Here is a 21,626-nt window from a genome sequence, read left to right as displayed (position 1 = left end):
TTTGTCTATGTGCAGCATTTCTTCCAACTTACATGAATTGCCATGTCTAAACCTTAACAAACTGCCAAGATCTTTCCTGATGATCTGAGCAGATATTAATGCTATTTGGAGAGGAGAGGTCGAATTGATCTTTCCAGCAATGAAGATTCTATGGGACAATGTTTCTTTCAAGTCCAGACTTATCACATTTAATGACTTCCTGAATAAGATTTTTTTTTATTGATATCTACACTGCAACATCTCACACATTCAATTGCAGGTGGCCAAAAGCAGAATAAAATAATAATAATAATAATAATCCTTGCATTTGATATAGCGCTTTTCACGTCGGGAGGACGTCCCAAAGCGCTTCACAGAACACACTGTAAAGTGAATTGACTGTATATTTGTGGGCGAACGTGGCAGCCAATTGCGCACAGCAATGTCCCACAAACAGTCGTAGATTGAAAATGACAACCATAAGATCAATGATTAATTTATCTGCAGGATTGTTGGCCAGGACTCCCCTTCTCATTGAGTCTGCTTGAATCTTTAGCGACCATTTGAAGAACAGGCATACAGGACTTACATTTAATGGTTCATCCAAAGTACTGCACCAAACAAGTAACCCAGGTATTGCACCCAAAGTAAAACCCCAATGATATGACACATTCCCAATACTGCACTAGAGCATCAGTCTAGGTTATGAATTCAAATCTCGGCATAGACCTTGAACCCACAAGGCTCTCACACAATGGTGAGAGTGCTGCCAAGTGAGCCCAGATAAGCAGTGTATGCAATTACACTTTTGGTACCAATTCTGAGGTCAGTGGTCCAACACCAGTGGAATTCAATGGCGATGAAAAGAATGGAGAGATTTTGTGATTTCTTGAAATAACTAGATTTTGTCTAGATTTAGATTCTAGATTTTGAGCAACAGACATCACAAACAGGATGACTCTGTCATGAAACCGTGTTTATAAACTCAGACTCATTGAAAATGAGGGGCGTGACAAAACGATTGCCTTCCAGGTCATCATGTCACAACTGACATTACTTGCTTCATGTTGCAGCTATCCTGTGTGCAAGAAGCATTGCTGATTTTGCTTCCTGTGTGCCCTGCATGAGCAAGAAGCAATTTTCTAGTAAGTACTTTCTGCACATGATACACATGTCTGAACATGCAACATGCGATGTCAGCAGTGAGCACATGACCTAGAAGGTGGACATTTTGTCAGCACTGGAAGCCAGGTGTACCAGGTTTCCACTATAGTGAGGGTCCACAATACAGTGGGCTCTAACTAGAGCATCTCACAATGTGGGTCACCTGGTGCTGTTAAAAACAGGTGTCAAACCTGCACAACAGAATTTCTTGGCAGATTTCAGCATCATTGTATTTATGCCTGAAATCCCTTTCTGGAGCTTAAGGGCACCACAATGTCAGTATGAGATACAGAATGAGAAACAGGAGAACAGCAATCAGAATGCCTTTCAGATAACATTTTAATTGGCTTTAAACACCATAATGATGTAATTTATCAATTTAACATGTTTAATATCCATTAGATATTAACTTGGCTCTATTTATGGCATTTTCACCTCCGGGTCGGAATGGTGGAGATTCAACCTTCATGTCACGGACTTGAGCTCAGTCTAGGCTGACACCTCAGTGAAGTACTGAGGTGAACTACAAGTTCCCCTACTCCACACACCTGTTTACCTAGCAGTAAGTAGGAACCCAGTTGTTGGTCAATCTGTGGATCGCTTTCTGGAAGAATAGCTTTCCCTTCAAAATAAATAAATAAATATAATAATTTGGTCACTCAACCCATGACTATTTGTAGGATACTGCTGTGCGTAATTGGCTGCTCTGTTTCTCCCACAAAATACACAGTCAATCTACCTTGCAGTATGTTCTGTGAAGCATTTTGAGATGTCTCAAGGATGTGGTAAGGCGCTATATCAAATGCAAGGATTATTAATAATAAAATAATAGACTGTAAAGTGAATGAACTATATTTGTGGGAGAAATGCGGCAGCCAATTGCGCACAGCAGTGTCCCACAAACAGTCGTGGATTGAAATGACCAATTTATTATTGTTTTTTTTGAGGGATTATTATCAGGCGTGTGGAGTAAGGAAACTTGCCCAAGGTTTCACCCTGACGGGAATCGAACCCAGGTCTCTCGCTTGCAAAGCAAGTGCTCTAACCACTGAGCTACAGGACTATTATTATTATCATTATTTTTGCTGCTTTGCATCAATTTGATTATAATGTCACTGAGGCCCAAACATAAATATTAACACCCTTTAGCAGACTGCCTCGTATAGCCTGAAGAATTGTGGCTGAGTGTCTTTTAAAAATGCCTTAACAAAAGTAGGACAGCAGATGAGCTTTCATCGATTGGTGCAAAAAAAGAGTATTGCTAAATAAAACCTTGGTAGAGTTTCAATTCCTCAATCCACATTTGTCAATTTTTACATGTTATCCAAGTTGCAAAAACACAGTGAACATGGAACATGCAAACAAAGAGCATTTGAAGTCGTGAGTTGTCCTTTGTGTTCGCAGATCTAACGTCACCTGGAAAAGTTGAAATGAAATCAACTTGATCAGAGTGCAAAATGTTTTTAGCCTAATTTAGATTATAATTTAGAGTTGGTGTATATGCAAAGTGTAGAGCCCCCCCCCCCCAAAAAAAGCACCTGTTTCTTTGAAAAGTTTGATCTGACAAGTTTTTGCTAAGTTCCAACAATGTTGAAGCTTCACAGGGTTTGAGCACAATCGCACCCAGTGCAGCTCTCAGTGCCTGAGGGGATTGCCTGGGAGGGGGTCTTACCTTGGAAGTAAATGCCCGATTGTATCTGCAGTATTCTCGGGAGGCTGGTGGGATCCACAGAGTCGATGAAGTTCTCCAGCGAGAGTGCCATGTCGGGTGCGCTGGAGAGGTTCCTGGCGCTTCTCAGCGAACCGGTGAAGGCAACTCCGAGCTGTTGTTTCCGCGGTCGCTCCGCATAGAGCGCAAATACGCACAAGTCCTGACCCTCCAAAGTGGAGAGAAATCCCTCCCCCACTTCCACACAAAGCCCCACCACCACCACCACCACCAGGAGCTCCAGCGAGATATTGCTCCTCACTGCTGCTGCTGCTGCTGATGTGGTTACAAATGGCCAAAGGAACCCACTCAGCCAAGGTGTGCAACAAGGTGCTGCTGGAGATCGCCGAGCAACATATGCACAGTGCTGGGCGGTAACTTCAGAAAGGAAGTCAAGCCTCATGCAACGTGTTGTGCAACCCTTCTCACAAAGCCTTTCCCTCTTAAAAAACAACAGGACTACCTGAGCCGACGGTATGACCCAACCCTCACCACCCACTGCGTGTATTGGAGGTGGGTGAGTACTGTATGAGGTGTGTCCAATACTCCATAACTGGGGCAGGTCCTTGCACATTTTTCAACACGAGTGGGGTCTAAAATACGATATTTTTATGGGGTTCCTTCACAATTCTATTAAGGGGTCGCTTTTATAACGGTAGATTGCATTGGTGCAGAGTGGGATGCACTTCCAGGAGTCTGCATTGCTCACAACTTTCGTTCCTTACCAAGGAATCCAGGTAAGAAACACCACAAATTAAACCTAATATCCACAATCCTGGGAATTGTCCTTGGAATTTACCTCCAACAACCTCAGAAACCTGCCATAATAATAATAATAATAATAATAATAATAATAGTTCTTGCATTTAATATTGTGCCTTATCACATCTTCTAGATGTCTCAAAGCGCTTCACAGAATATACTGTAAAGTGAATTGACTATGTTTTGTGGGTGAAACGGGGCAGCTAATTGCACACAGTAGAGTCCCACAAATAGTCGTGGATTTAGTGACCGGATTTTTTTTTTAAGGAATTATTACCCCCAGAAAAGCGATCCGCCAACAGCCGGATTCCTACTTACTGCTAGGTAAACAGAGGGGTGTCGAGTAAGGAAATGTGCACAACGTTTTGCCCTGCTGGGAATCGAACCTAGGTCCTCTCGCTTGTGAGGTGAATGTTCTTAACCACTGAGCTACAGGACTCCACAAGCTGTGTAAAATCTTCCAGCAGCATTAGAGCCAGAGTTCTAGGTTACAGTGATTGACCAGAAACTGTTGAAAGCTGATCATATTTATTTTGATAAACAGAAAATGAAATTAATGAATATTTCATGAGACATTTATGAGAATATGTTCTTGGGGGTGGGATGTCTGTGGGGGGTAGTGTGTGTGGGGGGTGAGGTGGCTGTGGAGGGTGAGTGGTCAGGGAGAGGGGATGGAAGAATTAATATTTTGGAGTTTCGGATCCTTATCTTTAAGGTTCAGTATGCATCAATTATAATATATTTTATGGCCCATGATTCAAAGGAATTGGATCTGATCACGTGGATAAGCAAACAGTGCAAATAATTGTAATACAATACATATTTATATAAAATTTACAGCACAATAGAAGATCATTCGGCCCATCAAATAGCGCCTTTCACGTCAGCAGGATGTCCCAATGGACTTGACACTGCTGACTGAACATCCTGCAAAATGGATGGAGTGTGAACTAAAAAAATGTTTCCATCAGGATTTAAACTTCATTATCACATTCTGCGTAACTGTGAAAAAAAAGTATGTTTTATGGGCCACTCTTGTTTCAGGCTTTTCATGTTTGTGAACCAATCCCTGCAGAATGTAACTTCTCACAGCACCAGGGAAACATTAAATCGCTTTGGGATGCTACCCCATGTGAAGGGTGCTATATAAATGCAAGTTGTTGTTGTAAATCAGCAGAAGTGCTATATTCTGGATGAGATGTTACACCAAAGTTCCATCTGCATGTTCAGGTGGACGTTACAGTCTTTCCCCTCCCCACCCCACTTGGCTCCCACCTCTAGCTTGGGCTCAAAACCATTATTGTTAAGCACCCTGGGAAGTCCTGCTCACATGAAAGACAACCGTATAAATGTAAATTTGTATTGTAGAGAAAAGACTCCTGCATTTCTGTGCCCTGTCACTGAGAAGATATGAAAATTCATCTAATTGATTTGCACAACCTGATGATCTGGGCCATCAGTGCTTAATAGATCCACATAAAGAATGTTAATATCTTGGGCAGCAAAATGATTTGTTGCTGTAAGTATTCAATGTAGAAGTGCCTTAGTACCATTTCCAGACTATAGGTTGAATCTACTGAATGTACCATCAGATACAATCTCTGGCAAGAATGTCCTTCAGCCAGCTGTACTGAATTAAGGATAACTGCTCTCTGCCTATTATATTATTGGATGACAAATTAATTGCTCCAGGTCATCCATCTCAATGTAATTAATTACATAAAAGAATGGCAAAAAGGAATTACAAAAGAAGTAATTATTTATACCTGGAGATGAGTTTCGTCCTTTTTATTCCTTCTCAACAATCCTTCTGGATACCCTTCCTTACCATCACTTAACAGCGTGGTGCCTCTTTCTTTCTCCTATCATGGCTACGGAATAAGTTTTGTATCTGAGGCACTCCAAATTAAATGCAGAAAGAAGAAACAAGATCATTGAGAGTATGTGGTCCATTGGTCTGAATTATTATGAATATTAATCAACTGTCTCTTATCTGTAGGGCTTTGTCCTTGTGAAGGTAATCAGTTATGTGCGGATTAGCGGAGAATATCTTTCCCAGATATGTAAAGTACCTTTGTCACCTGCCTGATTCCCCAAGGCCTTGGATGATGATTAGATTCTCAGGGAACATTACAAGCCTTTTGCTGGAGGGCCTTCTGCTTGTCCCTCAGGGGGAGCAAGCCACAGTCCCGTTGTTTAAATTACAGCTGATGATCTTATTTAACCTTAGAGCCTTTACAAAGGTGGGTAACATTGAGGGATATTTCTCCAGTCAAATAATTACAGAGCTTGGTAACGTGAGATAATTCTGACAGAGAACAGGACATCACCCATATTGTATTCTTCAACTAAAAGTCGGGTAGTTCCAGTGCTATTACAGTCTTGTGTCCTGCCAGCCCAATTTATTAAGCTATCCTGTGAGAAAGCCATTCAGTACAAACTAAGAGAAGCACCTTTCAGAGTAGTTTCCAATCTCTGTACACTCAAGAGAATTAACTGTACCCACAAAGCAATCTGTGGCATTCTGTGAATGGTTCTATATACGTTTATTGTAATAGTGCGCTCCGTAACTGCCAAATGGTGTATTGCGGGAGGCAAGTGAGTTCAAGGGGAGCTATATTCATCTGGCTGGTCATAAAATCTACATTGTTATAAAACGATAGGATTTCATGGTTGATGGGGCCTCTCAGCTTTCCCTTTATCTTTCATTCCTTTTACCTGATGATGGGGAGTCATACTGGGTTACAGGTTTATAGCAAAGGAAATACTCTGCTCAGGACAATCAGTGTTTCGGACCCAAGCTGAGGGGAATGGAGTTCCAGAGGATGGGGGCAGAATGGCTGAAGGCTTGCATGTCAATGGTGGGGCAGGTGAGGCAGGAGACATGAAGCAGGCCAGAGCCCGCTGAGCAGGGGGAGCGAGCAGGAGAGTAGGGGCTTAGAAGTTTGCAGAGGTAGGGGGGGAGGGCTTTGATGGTAAGGACCAGGATCTTGAATTGTATCCTGTGTGTGTGAAGTCAGTGGAGTCAGGCGAGGATGGGGTTGATATGGTCACGGAGCCTGGTGCGGAAGAGGACACAGACTACAGAGTTCTGGATGATCTGCAGCCTATGGAAAGAGGAGTTGGGGAGACTGACAAGCAGGGAGTTTGCATAGTCAAGCCTGGAAGTTATGAATATGTGTATGAGGGTTTCAGGAGCCTGTGCTGTGAATTAGTTGCAGAGCTGGGCGATGTTGCAGAGGTGGGGGAAGGCAGAGCGGTTCATGGCATGGATGTGAGGTAGAAAGGATAGTTGAGGGTCAAATAAGATGCCAAGGTTCCGGACTGGCTCAGTGAGGTGGAGTGTTATAATAATAATAATAATAATCCTTGCATTTGATATAGCGCTTTTCACGTCGGGAGGACGTCCCAAAGCGCTTCACAGAACACACTGTAAAGTGAATTGACTGTATATTTGTGGGCGAACGCAGCAGCCAATTGCGCACAGCAATGTCCCACAAACAGTCGTGGATTGAAAATGACCAATTTATTATTGTTTTTGGTTTTGGAGGGATTATTATTAGGAGTGTGGAGTAAGGAAACTTGCCCAAGGTTTCGCCCTGCCTGGAATTGAACTCTGGTCTCTCACTTGTAAAGCGAGTGCTCTAACCACTGAGCTACAGGACTCCACCATCCTTGGATGGTGATGCTGTCAGTGCCTGAGATGTGGAGGTGCTGATGGAAGCCAATTAGGAGAGCCTTGGTCTTATTGACTTTCAACTATAGAAAATTAGCTCTCATCCAGGGATTGATGTCTGACAGACATTCTGTCAGTGGTCCTGGAGTCGAGGGTGGAGGCAGAGAGGTAGAGTTGGGTGTCATCCACATACATGTGGAAATTGACCCCATTTCTGCAGATGATGTCACCAATAGGGAGCATATAGATATTGAAAAGGAAGAACAGAGCCCTGAGGAACACCGCACAAGATGGTGCTGTGGCTTTATGGAGATGAAGTGGAGATGATGTGAGAGGTAGGATCTGAACTATTCAAGGACAGAATCATGAAGGTTAAGGTGAGAGGAGAGGCTGTGGAGGAGGATAGAGTGGTAGCAGAGAGGTCAAGAAGGTTGAGGAGGTAGAGTCTAGTCGCAGATGGACAAAATGTCATTTGTCATTTTGATCAAAGCTGTTTCGGTGCTGTGGGTGGCACGGAAACACGAATGGAGAGGTTTGTGAAGGGAGTGGTGGGAGAGGAAAGAGCGAAGCTGAGAAGCAATGATTCGATCCAGGACCTTGGAAAAGAAAGGGAGGTTGGAGACGGGTAGTAATTTGAGAGCAAGGATGGGTCCAGGGAGGGTCTTTAAAGGGTAGGAGTGATGATGACCGTTTTTAATGGGGTGGGAATGGTGCCAGTGGACAAAAGAGGTTCAGATGAAGAAGAACGTCAGCAATCTTAGCATTCTCCTATTGCAGCCTTAAGTTGTTTCTTAAATGAGTCCAGTATCCTGGCCTCAAACACCTTTGGCAGCCCACTCTATGTAAAGAAATATTTTCTGGTGTCTGTCCTGAATTTATCCTTTGTAACCCTAAACCTGTGCTTTCTTGTTTTGTTGTCTTGGCATATCTTGAAAGTATTATTCTAGGCTTACTTTTGGTACTGGGACCGCTCTTCTTCCTTGTATTCATTAATCACCTACTAAAGGCGCTATATAAATGTAAATTGTATTGTATTGCTCTCCACAATTGGTAACAAAAGCGACCAAGTGGGAAAAGGATGGTGTACATCAATTTTCCAGGCTAACCACTATGCTAAAGTCAAGGGAGGGATGTCAATAATTATAGACGAGTTCCAATGGGATTTTTTTGTCCATGTGACAATCACCAGTGATAACTACGTCTACAAATATGCAGTCACTCCACTTTATGGTAATATTCTCAGTCTACATGAGGAAGCGTACATACTCTATTTCATTGTGTGGGATTGGACATACCCTGTGCGCCAATTTGAAAATTAGCAAGAGTGTTTCTAAAAGCTGACATAGCGATGGAAGGCCAGCTACATCTGCTGCATCCTCTTCGACTTGATCACGATCATGTGAAGTGACATGCAATTGTTTTGTTATCAGCGAATGAGTCATTTTAGAGAACCGAAGGTGTGAACTCTTCTCTGTTAGAGAATCTCAAGTGTTGTCAGGGAAGGAAATGTCAACTCCTTCAATAGATAGCAAACTATGAAGGAGTATTTTCGACATGGAATTTGATAACGTAGAAATTATTCCTTAGCAGAGATTGGTATATAAAATTTAGAAGAGGAAAAAATGTGTTTTCCCATATTAAAAAAAATTCTTAGATTTGATATAGCACCTTTCACGTCAGGAGGATATCCCAAAGCGCTTCACAGGATATACTTTAAAGTTTAGTGACTGAGTGCTCTGTTGGTGAATGCGGTGGCTAATTTGTACATACAGTGGAGTCCTGTAGCTCACTGGTTAGAGCACTCGCTTTGCAAGCGAGAGACCTGAGTTCAATTCCAGGCAGGGCGAAACCTTGGGCAAGTTTCCTTACTTCACACGCCTAATAATAATCCCTCCAAAACCAAAAATAATAATAGATTGGTCATTTTCAATCTACGACTGTTTGTGGGACATTGCTGTGCGCAATTGGCTGCCGCGTTCGCCCACAAATATACAGTCAATTCACTTTACAGTGTGTTCTGTGAAGCGCTTTGGGACATCCTCCTGACGTGAAAAGCTCTATATCAAATGCAAGGATTATTATTATTATTATTATTATTATTATTATTATACAATGTCCCACAAACAGCCATGAAGTGAATGACCATTTCTTTCTATTTGGGGATTTGTTGGCCAAGACACCAGCAATGGAATTTGTTTTTGTATTGGGAGAAAGGGAAAAATTGTAACAGAAGATCACAGAATCATAGAATTATACAGCATAGAAGGAGGCCATTTGGCCCATCGTGTCTGTGCCAGCTCTTTGAAAAGAGCTATCCAATTCAATCAGACTCACCTGCTTTCTCCCCATAGCACTGCAAACTTGTCCTCCCGAAATAATTATCTAATAATTATCTAAGATGTTGTGTTGTTTTGGATTTCTGTTGTAGTAAATATTATATTTATAAATAAATATATATTTTCAAAAAAAAATCCAAACAAGTGAACAGAATGGCACGAGCCCTGTAGATGATGTTCCCTTTTGTAGTCTCAGCTGAAAATGGGTTGGAAGCTTGCCAGAGAGGAGACAAATGCAAATTCTCAACTACATTATAAACTGTTATTTTGGAAATTGGATTAATCCAGTAAGGAAAGACAGGAAAGGCATGATTTTGAACATATGTATTAGCAGTACTACAGTTATGATTAAACAAGTTATGATTAAAAAAAATTAATTTTTTTAAAAATTAAATTTTTCTACAACATGGAAACACAATCTTAAACTTAGAACTTAACCAGTTAAAATTAAATTCAGGAAATATTTCTTTACACGAGGAGTCATAAGAATCTGGATTGAATTGCCCCTGAATGTGATAGTTACTGAATCTATTGAGATGTTTAAAAAGGGAAACAGATAAATTCATGGGAAGGGAAAGTATTAAGGGATATTAATAAAGGATAGGGAAATAGGTTTAGACGCATGAAGAACAAGCTTGATGAGCCCAGTAACGAACTCTCATTCCATAAGTAACATATTTCTGAATAAGTTACATACTTTAAGATTTGTTGAATTAGTTTTGAATTACCAAATTTGATATCTGGCAACTGGGTGAGAAATGTAAGCAGGTCATATACTTTGTCACTTTCACAGTTATATTGCCATTCACGGTGATACAAAGAAATAGAAGAACATATTTCATTTTAGAGCTCAATTGTGCAGTATTTCTTAAGAAATGTGAGTGGGAATTTCCTCCAGTAACTAGGCACATGTCACACAATCATGCCAATTGAAGGAAACTTGCTTCAAAAATAGATGGCCATTGAGTGGCATTAGTGAATTCAGTATCACCAACTTTAATAGTGAAGAAATCTCATTAGGAAATGCTGCGAAAATTGACCTTTTTATTTTTAACGTCTACTTTTTTCTGACACTGTAGCTTGGAATATGCTGTGCAATAATATTACAGCTGCTTTGCAGGATTTTAAATGAGGGAATAATGAGAAAGAAGTGAACTAATGTGCCTCTAGGAATTCAGACAGATACCATATAGCTTAATAACTAGATGAATATTACACGTAGCCACAGGAATTCTCCATTCTCGAGCTGTGGTGTTCACTGGTATTAAATATGATCTGTTCTTGAATTTTACATATCTTCATGATTTATTATTTAATATAATACATAATGTCACCCTGAGCCAATCACAGCACAAAGATAGGTTGGTGTAATTGACATAAGAAATCACTGATGTCCATCAGGGGTTTTATATCATGCACACCATTAACCAACGGAAATGAAGAGAAATGTCATATAATTGCACTATATTATGGCATTACTCAAGACATCGCCAGCCAAAATCTACAGCTGCAATACCTCAGATTTATTAATCTGACAGGAACAAATGGTACTCTTTCCATAAAAAGAGTTTCGTACATCCAGTGGGAATTCATCCCGATACAGGTTTATAAAAGATGAATGAAAATCTTGCCATTCTTGAGCTTTTTCATTTACTCAGAATATGATCCTCCTGCTGAGCAATTCAAAACAATATGTGATCCCAACTGCAGACAAGGGAACCTTTGCTTGCTTAACATTTCTCATTACTTGAAAGTGTTTTCACTGGAGTATGGCTCTACCGCTTTCTTCTGTGACCTCGTACAAGTGACCACTGCTCGCATATGAGCCTTAACATTAAATGTTGAGAGGGAACACTATCTTGTCCCCAAATATCATCCACACATATGCACATCTCACCAAAGTGGGAGCGAGCATCAATGGCTAGATGAATATTTTAGCCCTTCATAACCCAGAGCAATTATAATACGCCTCCCCCAGTTCTGCCCCTGCTGAGATAAACTAAGCATAGAGCAAGGATCAAAACATTGACTATCTCACTCTCTATGGCTTTGTTACTTACTGAAAAAAATTGCTGAACATTAGGAAAGCAAATGAGAATTAATTTAAAGAAGAATTGTGCTGCACAAAATTTTTTTTTATACAATGTGTTTTATTCTTATATTAAAACCCTTAGTTATGAATATTTCTTTCAATGTCACTGGTGGTCACAGGGGGCAGAAGGAAGAACAACTCTTCCATGAGCTCTTAAGGGGGACAATTTTTTTTGTTGCAATCGATTCAAATATCCACAAATTTCAAATTTGTGGGACACCGCTGGGCGCAATTGGCTGCCGCGTTTTGCCCAAAAAACAGCCAATTCACTTTACAGTATATTCTGTGAAGCGCTTTGTGACGTCTCGAAGACGGGATAAAGCGCTATATCAAATGCAAGGATTATTATTATTATTATTTAGTGTCCTTCACGTTGGGTGATATCCAGCAGCGCTTGATTTAAGGTACTTTAGCATTTGTTTCAGCATGGCAGAAAGATTGTTTTCCATCAAGGTATCTGGGTGAAAAAGCAGCATTACATGAGGCATGCGTAACATTGCATAATGCTCCAATATAAGGTGATTGTTTAGCAAGTAAACTAGAAGTACATCCTGTCACCTTGCATCATTTCCACTCTGATGCAACCTATTTTCAAAAAGGAGTTCCTGTAAATCAGTATAACATGCTTTGGGTGACTGATAGGAGGTCTCAATCAAATTATTATTAAGGAATCTCATTAAAATTGTATATTACACCACATTTTCCATTGATTTCAACAAATGACTTTTATTTGTGTAAGGGAACTATGTGACTGAAATTTTCTTTAGTAGAATTAGGCAAGATTGGACTATCTGAATTTAGAATTATTTCAACTGATCAAAATCTATGCCACAGATTCTAACCTTTTATCAGTGTGTAGTGTGATGCTAGCTGGCCAAGCAGTAAGAAGCTGTGTGGTAAGCTGTGTGGTTTTAGAAGGGCACTATCCTGCAACACACCATCTTGGCCCTTGCTAACCTACGCCTAATAGGAATTAGTAAGCAGGATGCGTCCGTTTTGGAAGAGAATATGCATTCCATTCCAAACAGAATTTCCATTTGTAGGTGGCATGTGAGGAACTCTGTGGTGTGTGTACTCTTAAGCACGATGAAGGATTTCCACATGTGTCAGATACTGACTGCCCCCACCCCCACACTCCTGTCACCCAAATAATACTTGAGGTTTTCACATCAGCTATCCTTTCTACCCCACATCTGCGTCATGACCCGCTCTGCCTTCTCTCACCTCCGCAATGTCGCCCGGCTCCGATCGTGTCTTACACTGCAGGGCACCGAAACCCTCATACATGCGTTCATTACATCGAGGCTCGACTATGCAAACTCACTGCTTGTTGGCCTCCCCAACTCCTCCCTCCACAGGCTGCAGATCATCCAGAACTCTGCAGCCCATGTCCTCTCTCGCACTAGGCTCCATGACCCTATCACCCCCATCCTTGCCCAACTCCACTGGCTTCCCATCACACAGAGGATACAGTTCAAGATCCTGGTCCTCATCTTCAAAGCTTTCTATGGTCTTGCTCCCCCCTACATCTCCGACTTCCTAACCCCCTCCCACCCTATTCACTCCCTCCGCTCAGCGGGCTCTGGCCTGCTTCACATCCCCCGCCTCGCTCGCTCCACTGTTGGTGGGTGGGCCTTCTGCCACTCTGCACCCACCCTGTGGAACTCCATCCTGCAGTCCGTCCGTCTTGCCCCCTCCCTTGCCACCCTCAAGACTCTCCTCGACCGTCCTTTTGATCTCCTTGCTTTTCCCCTTCCTCTCCACCCTCCCCCACCCTGACCCCCAGCTCGGGTCCGTAACTCTGTCTGTCCAGCTGCTTGAGATGTCCTCCCGACGTGAAAAGCACTATACAAATGCAACTTTGTTGCTACTGTTGTAGCTTTAATGATGTAACTACTGTGTGGTCAATGGAACTCAACTCTCAACTCAAACCCAAGATCTCAGTAGATCTAAAATCTTTTCAGCTTTATGACATGTAAGGAAATGCCATTTGTATGATGAGGCACTTCTGCCAGCTGACATATGGTGTGAGATGCCAAAGTCCTGCGTTTGGCCTATTCCCCACTAGATTGATTTTATGATCCTTGATTGAACCCTCAAATGTCTCACGTCCTTACCCCATATTGCTTTTGTTAATCGCTCGCCCACTCCCTTGGTTCTGCTAATTTAGGTTTTCTTCAGGCCCCCCCACCCACTCTGCCCCACTGTTAGGGGTAAACAATTGACTACTTTGTTCCAGCAATCTGGAACTCTCTCCCTGAAATACTCCCTCTCTGCTTTCAAAATCTGTCTGAAAACTTACCTTTTTGACTGCTCCTTCAACTACTTCCCTCTTACCCTCATCCCTGTCCTGCACCCTGCTCCCACTCCATTTCTGTGAAGTGCAATGAGATATTTTCCTATGTGAAAGACATATGTGAAAGAGGTTGGTAACAGACATTCTGACCTTGGCTACATTAGGAACCTAGCATCTCGTATGCAACGTCACACGATGCACATAAGAGTATTGTTTGTGCTAATAGCAAAGTATATATACATTTACAGAATACAGTTTAGAGTATCTATCCACCTCAGTCTTAAAAATGGGGATGGATTCTGCATCTGCGCGTCTCGCGTGAGTGAAAGAGAAAGAGAGAGAGAATAGTGGTGAGTGAGGAACACAGTGTGGTACGAGAGTCACATATTAACTATTGATGGAACATTTTTTTTAAGCATTGTAGCCAATTTGAATTTTTCATGACTAATTAGCTGCTCTGTCTTTTTATCCATAAAAGGCCCAGTGCTAATTACAGTAAATTCCTGATAGCTCATCACTTCAAGGGAAAGGGCCTTAGTAACAAGTTATCTGGAGTAGGGATTTAAGCATATGTATCAATATATAAATAAATGTGACTGGGATATTGATAGTATCATGGCTTAAGTAGTAGTGATAAATTAAGCCATGGTCAAGTTATCAGGAGTTTACTGTAGTTTATGCTTGATATTCTATTGTATATAAGTGCAGGTTGTCATTGTTTCTGGAGAGAACTGGAATAAAATAGATTGGGCATATTACTGCCTAGGTTTCTCCACATACAAAGGAAGAATCTGCTAGGGGTTATTAAGCTTTACTTGAGCCTCAAGCAAAAGCTCATAATGATGGGCAATTTCTACAAGAACATACAAGTACCAAAAATCCAGCCAGAGCAAAGAGAACTCTTTGAAGAACCACTTTAAGAATCTCTATTTCTAATAGAGATTGAAATAGCCTTTAGAGGCATGGGACATGGGAATTCTCCAAGATACAATTGTAAAGCACTTTGTCCCCCCTTTCTGGAACTCTCTCTGTAAAATACTTCCTTTCTGCTTTCAAAATTTGTCTAAAAACATACCTTTTTGACTACTATTTCAGTTCATAATTTACAAGTGTACAATTCAAATTTATGCAGCATTTCTCACATCAGGAGGATGTCCCAAATGCTTAATGGTTATACATTAACATTTTATTCAAACTTCACTAGCCTTACCTCAAAGATGTTAACAATGTTTAATGAAAATAGATAGAAATGTCAGCAATAGTTTTTAGAACCATGTTTAGAAGAATCAGCACATTACCAGAATGTTTGTTTTTGAAAGGAGACCGTCAAGATGATCTGCAAAATGAAGCAATTGCGGCACAATGGCAAGAGTGATAAGTGCACTGTTGAGAGCAATTCCTGATTTATTTTTACTGTGCTGGGAACTGAGATACCGTAATCGTAGTCACACATCTCTAGCAGGCACTCATGTTAAGCGAGTAAGATCCAACTAGTGTTCAAGTGTACATGCGTGGCACTCACGGTCCTGTGAACTTCAACTCAGTGCTGAAGTGCCTAAGTCTATACTGTACTTGCGAACAGCATTTCTAAAAATAGCATTTCTTTGCCTACAAAACACACGTTTTGAGATGTCCTCTGATGTGAGAGGCACTAAGTCAAATGCAGCTCTTATTATATCGCCAGTAATAATCTGGGCCATGTAGGCTCCTTTTTTCTGCCTTTAGGGACTGTATTACCCGCGATACAACGGAAAGTATTTTGCCCACAAATACACAGTCAATCCACTTCATAGTGCTTTGAGATGTCCTCTGATGTGAGAGGCACTAAGTCAAATGCAGCTCTTATTATATCGCCAGTAATAATCTGGGCCATGTAGGCTCCTTTTTTCTGCCTTTAGGGACTGTATTACCCGCGATACAACGGAAAGTATTTTACCCACAAATTTAAACGTATAACGGAGTCCTGTAGCTCAGTGGTTAGAGCACTCGCTTTGCAAGCGAGAGACCTGAGTTCAATTCCAGGCAGGGCGAAACCTTGGGCAAGTTTCCTTACTCCATATGCCTAATAATAATCCCTCCAAAACAATATTAAATTGGTCATTTCAATCTACGACTGTTTGTGGGACATTGCTGTGCGCAATTGGCTGCCGCGTTCGCCCACAAATGTACAGTCAATGCACTTTACAGTGTGTTCTGTCAAGCGCTTTGGGACGTCCTCCTGACGTGAAAAGCGCTATATCAAATGCAAGGATTATTATTATTATTAATATTATTATAAACATGAATCTATCGCTCTCTCTTTCAGGTGCTCATTGACCTGTTGGGCATTCAAGCACATTCTGGTTTTATTTCAGGTTTTTAACATTTGCTGTTTGACATTATATTTGAACATTATTTGAATCTCATGCTATTAAGCGCTCTGAGATGTTACTCTGCGTGGAGCGAGCTATATAAGTGCAAGTTGTTGTATTACTGAAATACAATACTCTGATATGTGCTGCCATTTACGAGTTTTTGCTGACTCCCTTGTTCCAATTAGTATAGTGGGCACAGCCACCTTGTGCCGGGCAGTCTGTGGCTCAGAAATATTCCATAACAGTGTCGAAGTGAACAGAATTATTGAAAGTTATTGCACAGAAGCAGGCCAGGGGAGGTCATCAGATTTTCCCTGATGAGTTTCTTTACATTAGTTAACAAGTCTAATTTCACTTTTCACTAACCTATTTGCGGAATCCTACAACTTAGAGGTTAGAGACTCGCCTCGCAAGCGAGAGGCCCTGGGCTCTAGGACCTGGGACCTGACAGGGCAAAACGTTGGGTAAGTTTCCTTACTCCACACGCCTCTGTTTACCAAGCAGTAAGTAGGGATTTGGTTGTTAGTCGATTGGCAGATTGCTTTTCCGGGGATCGTAATCACTTAAAAATATATAATAATTTGATCACTCAATCCACGACTGTTTGTGGCACACTGATGCGCACAATTGGCTGCTGCATTTCGCCCACAAAATATACAATAATTCACTTTACAGTATATTCTGTGAAGCGCTTTGAGATGTCTAGAAGATGTGATATATCAAATGCAAGGATTGCCAATTGACTAACAACCAGGTTTCTACTTATAGTTAGGTAAACAGAGGTGTACAAAGTAACAAAACTTGCCTAATGTTTCATACTGCCCAGGAATCAAACCTAGATCCTCTTGCATGCGAGGCGAGTGCTCTAACCAATACGTTACATATCAAATGTAAGAATTTTTGTGAACTGTAAGACTGTGGCTCAATAGGGAATATACAGTAACATTATTTTGCAGCACTGACAGTGCAGTGAAGAGGGCAGGAGAAGAGACATGCCCTGTTCTCTGGTGCGTGTGAGAGCTCTATTCATGATCAAACTAATCCTATTTCAGTCCCTAAAATTCAAACCGAGGCTTGTGCTGAATGACTCTATCTAAACCTAAGATTACACTCAGAAATTATGAACTTGTGTCGATTTAAACAAGAAACTATAACTACTTTTCTTATCTGCTGTTCATTCAGGGTTGAAGTCTGTATATTCATATACCACATTGCACTCTTCTTCTATGCAGATGGATTGCTCTAGGCCTTAATGTGGTCAATAACATGTGTAAGTCGCTTGTGTAACAAGGATGTGGCCAGAATTTTAAATGTAATAAGATGTTGATTTATGTACTGTCCCATTCCAGGTATTTACAACTTTGGTTACCCACAATGAAACCAACGCATCAGTTGTGAAGGAGCCTTAAGGAGCTAATACAAATTCTTCCAGACCTATTTTGCAAAGACATCATTAAAATTTTAATCATTTAAATATTTCCCTTAGGTTATTCTCGGTGAATTCTAAACAACTAGCAACTTTCAGGAGGTTTGAACAGACCTGAACAATATAAATTCAAAAATATCCTCCGAATTGCCTGGTTGGTGCCACATGATATTACCACTGCGGACAGATCTCTGCAACCTTAATGCCTCTATATCCATGTACTGTCACACTGCCACAGAAGCTGTGCAGCTTCTACCAAGGTCGGCTCGTGTTAGAAACCTGAACTCAAATTCCTCACAACTCTTGAGACGTGCATCGTACGTTTTCTTCCTTTGCCTCAGCACATATGCTGAGAGGGTCTCATTATTCTATGCCTGTCACTCTAAGAAAAGATGAAGGCATTGTGTGTCCTTTAACCTTTACCATCTTTGTACTGGAGAACTGTTTTAAAGAACTTAAAAGTACTTTCAGTTAACTTAATTTTAGAAACTAACAGCACAGAAAGAGATCTCTTGGCTATCGTTAGAGACTTTTAGTTGTCCATTTTGTTTTTCAAGTTAGCCCCCTTTTATTATTATTTATTGCTTACACGTTTCCCATATGCCTCAGTGTTTTTACTACTCAACTGCTTCTCTAGTTCTCTTAGAAATGATTCTATCGATTCATCCTCAACACTTGTAAATTATGCATTGGGGCCTCAATTCTCATTGGAGCAAGAACATGGTATTATAGCTGTGATGCCCTAGAAACTAATTCCTTATCTCTGCAAAACGTGGAGTCCTGTAGCTCAATGGTTAGAGCACTCACTTTGCAAGCAAGAGACCTGGGTTTGATTCCCAGCAGGGCGAAACCTTGGGCAAGTTTCCTTACTGCACACGCCTGATAATAATCCCTCAAGAAAAAAAAATAAATTGGTAATTTCAATCCATGACTGTTTATGGGACACTGCTGTGCGCAATTGGCTGCCACCACAAATGTACAGTCAATTCAGTTTATAAATTCAGTATACAGTCTATTCTGTGAAGAGCTTTGAGAGGTCTAGAAGATGTGAAAAGCGCTATATCAAATGCAAGGATTATTATTTAAAACTGCTGCTGAGAAGCCAAATGCTTGCATGCAAGGGGAAAGGTAAACATCAAGAATCGCACTTCTACAGTGCACCACTTACTGGCTGTTAATACTGACATGGAGATGTTTGGACTGGCAGGTGGTCACCAACAAAACAAACAAGAAAACAATTACAATACAATATAAATTTACATATATATAGCGCCCATCACAATGGGAGGATGTCCCGAAGGGCTCAACACTATTGGCTGGGCAACCGAGCCGGGGGTGGGGAGAGAAGATTTGTGGAGAGAAGATGACCGAAGGTGCAGTTAAAGAGTAACCATCACAAAATAATAATTTTATACATGTCAATTTTTCTCACTGAATATTTTACTGGTTTTCCATAAGACATAGGAGCAGGAATAGGCCATTTGGCCCCTTGAGCCTGCCTCGCCATTTAATAAGATCATGGCTGATCTTCTAACCTAATTCCATTTACCTACCCTATCCCCATATCCCTTAATCCCTCTCCTTTAGAAATCTATCAACCTCAGTCTTGAATATGTTCAAGGACTGAGCATCCACAGCCTTCTGGGATAGTGAATTCACTACCGTCTGAGTGAAGAAATATTTCCTCAGCTCAGTTCGAAAAGGCTGACCCTTAATCTTGAGACTGTGACCCCTAGTTTTAGATTCTCCAACCAGGGGAAACAGTCTCACGACATCTACCCTGTCAAGCCCCATAAGAATCTTATAGGTTTCTATAAGATCACCTCTAATTCTTCTATATTCTAGAGAATATAGGCTTAGTTTACTCAACCTATCCTCATAGGTCAACCAGGAACCAACCTCGTGAATCTATGTTGCACTCCCTCTAAGGCGAGTATGTCCTTTCTTAAATAAATGAGACCAAAACTGCACAGAATATTTCTAGGTGCGGTCTCACCAAGGCCTTATACAACTGCAGCAAGACTTCCCTACTCTTGTACTCTAACCCTTTTGCAACAAACGCCAACATGGCATTAACCTTCCTAGTTGCTTGCTGTACCTGCATACTAACTTTTTGTGACTGGTGTACAAGGACACCCAAATCCCTCTGAACACTAACACTACCTAGTCTCTCCCCCTCTAGAAAATAATCTGCTTTTCTATTTTTACTACCTAGGTGAATAACTTCACACTTCCCCACGTTTTCCATTGGACAACATTTTAATGCAATAACTGTAGAATTGCAGGGCACAGATACAATGTCAGACTCTCAATACTCTAAAGCAAAAGTGAGACAGAGCAAGTGTTAACTTAAACTACAGTATATAAAGCCTGGTGACCTTTAGCTACATGTTCATTCCAGAGGTAACTGAGCAATGGAAGCCTTCAGAGGATTTTGAAAAGAACTCATTGATGCTAACCAATTTTCATAAGGGAGTGTGGAAGGAATATTGCACCTCCTTTCTCACCACCTCCCAAAGTAAAATCGATAACCTCACACAAAATATAAAGTACATCTATATCTGCATAAATATATTATTATAAACTGGAACTCAACTTTAAATTTCCCAGTAAAATAAAGAAGGAAAGCTCCCCTTACCGGTCTGTGCCAGTCAGATGATTGCGCCTGGATTTCAGCATAATTTTTGCATTAAGTATTGATCCCTGGCTGTGGGTCAGGAGTGAAAATATATGCCTTAAATGTTAAGAAACATGATCATTCTTATCCTCAATAAGAATTTGAAGTCTAGGCTGACACTCTTAATGTCGTGGTAGGAGTGCGTTGCATTGTTCGGATGAGATGTTAAACATAGGTCCCATTTGTTTGTTCAGGTGGACATTAAAGATTCCCATGGCACTACTCAGAAAGAAAGTGTAGTTTCTCCTAGTGGCCTGGCCAAGAATTCCCCCAAGGAAAATTGATCATTTGTTTCATGGCTATTTGTGGGGCATTTTTGTGCACAGATTAGCTGCTGCATTTGCCAACAAAATACAGTCACTCCACTCTACAGTAAATCGTGTGAATACTTTGAGACATCCTCCTACCGTTAAAGGTGCTATATCAAACAAAGATGTTTTTAATATATATGGCACTCAGGAAATTCTACTGGAGGCGTTTTATACAGAAATGTAACATCTCCCACACAAGATCTGGGGGTTGAAAATGTGCTGTTTATTTCAAGAGTTATGATTTATGACTTAAGAGCACAAACTAACGAATCAAGATTGCAAAGCCAACATTTTCTTCTCCTAAATCTAATGCTCGATCTTTTGTTTTAGTATACAGCCCAAAGGCAGATACAATTGCCAGAAGTGGTCTCGTATTGCCCAGTTTCGATTCATACCTTTAGAATTAATTTATATCCAACTGAAGAATTTTCAAAACAGGGACACTTTGATCTCAATGTCACAGTGGAGAAGTGCTAAGTGGTGTCCACGCACTTCTACATAAGAAAGGAGGAAAAGTAGATGTCTCTCATTAACCTGTCACAGAAGTTTGCTAGAGGCTTGAGAGTAGGCCACTACCCTGTGCTATCAAAACTATTATGGTGTAGTGTGTGTATGTTGAGGGAGAGGGGGGAGCTGTTGATGGGAAGGAGGGACTCAGCAAGTGTACTGCATGGTTGCCGTGAATGTGGGCTGCCTAGGCCTCAGAGGCAATGCAGAGGAGAGCAACAAGGCAGATCCCTAGTTTAAGAGGAATGAGCTATGAGCAACACGTAAGTCAAGCTACTGCAGTCTTGAAACAAAACCTCCCTTAGAGATGTATAACATTTTAATGAGATTGAAAAAGT

The 21,626-nt window shown here is 41.0% G+C and overlaps 1 protein-coding gene across 1 annotated transcript in view; it reads right to left on the bottom strand.

Annotated features, from left to right (window-relative positions):
• themis (thymocyte selection associated) overlaps positions 1 to 3,078 on the bottom strand; it is a 44,673-nt gene extending 41,595 nt beyond the window's left edge. Inside the window, exon 1 of the mRNA XM_007899255.2 lies at positions 2,816 to 3,078. Coding sequence (XP_007897446.1) covers positions 2,816 to 2,906 — 91 coding nt within the window. The 5' untranslated portion in view covers positions 2,907 to 3,078. The remainder of the gene's footprint in view (positions 1 to 2,815) is intronic.
• Positions 3,079 to 21,626: the final 18,548 nt, after the last annotated feature.

The sequence above is a fragment of the Callorhinchus milii genome, unplaced genomic scaffold, assembly GCF_018977255.1.
Source record: "Callorhinchus milii isolate IMCB2004 unplaced genomic scaffold, IMCB_Cmil_1.0 Scaffold3, whole genome shotgun sequence".
Taxonomy (NCBI): domain Eukaryota; kingdom Metazoa; phylum Chordata; class Chondrichthyes; order Chimaeriformes; family Callorhinchidae; genus Callorhinchus; species Callorhinchus milii.
This window is presented reverse-complemented; position numbering and strand designations above follow the sequence as displayed.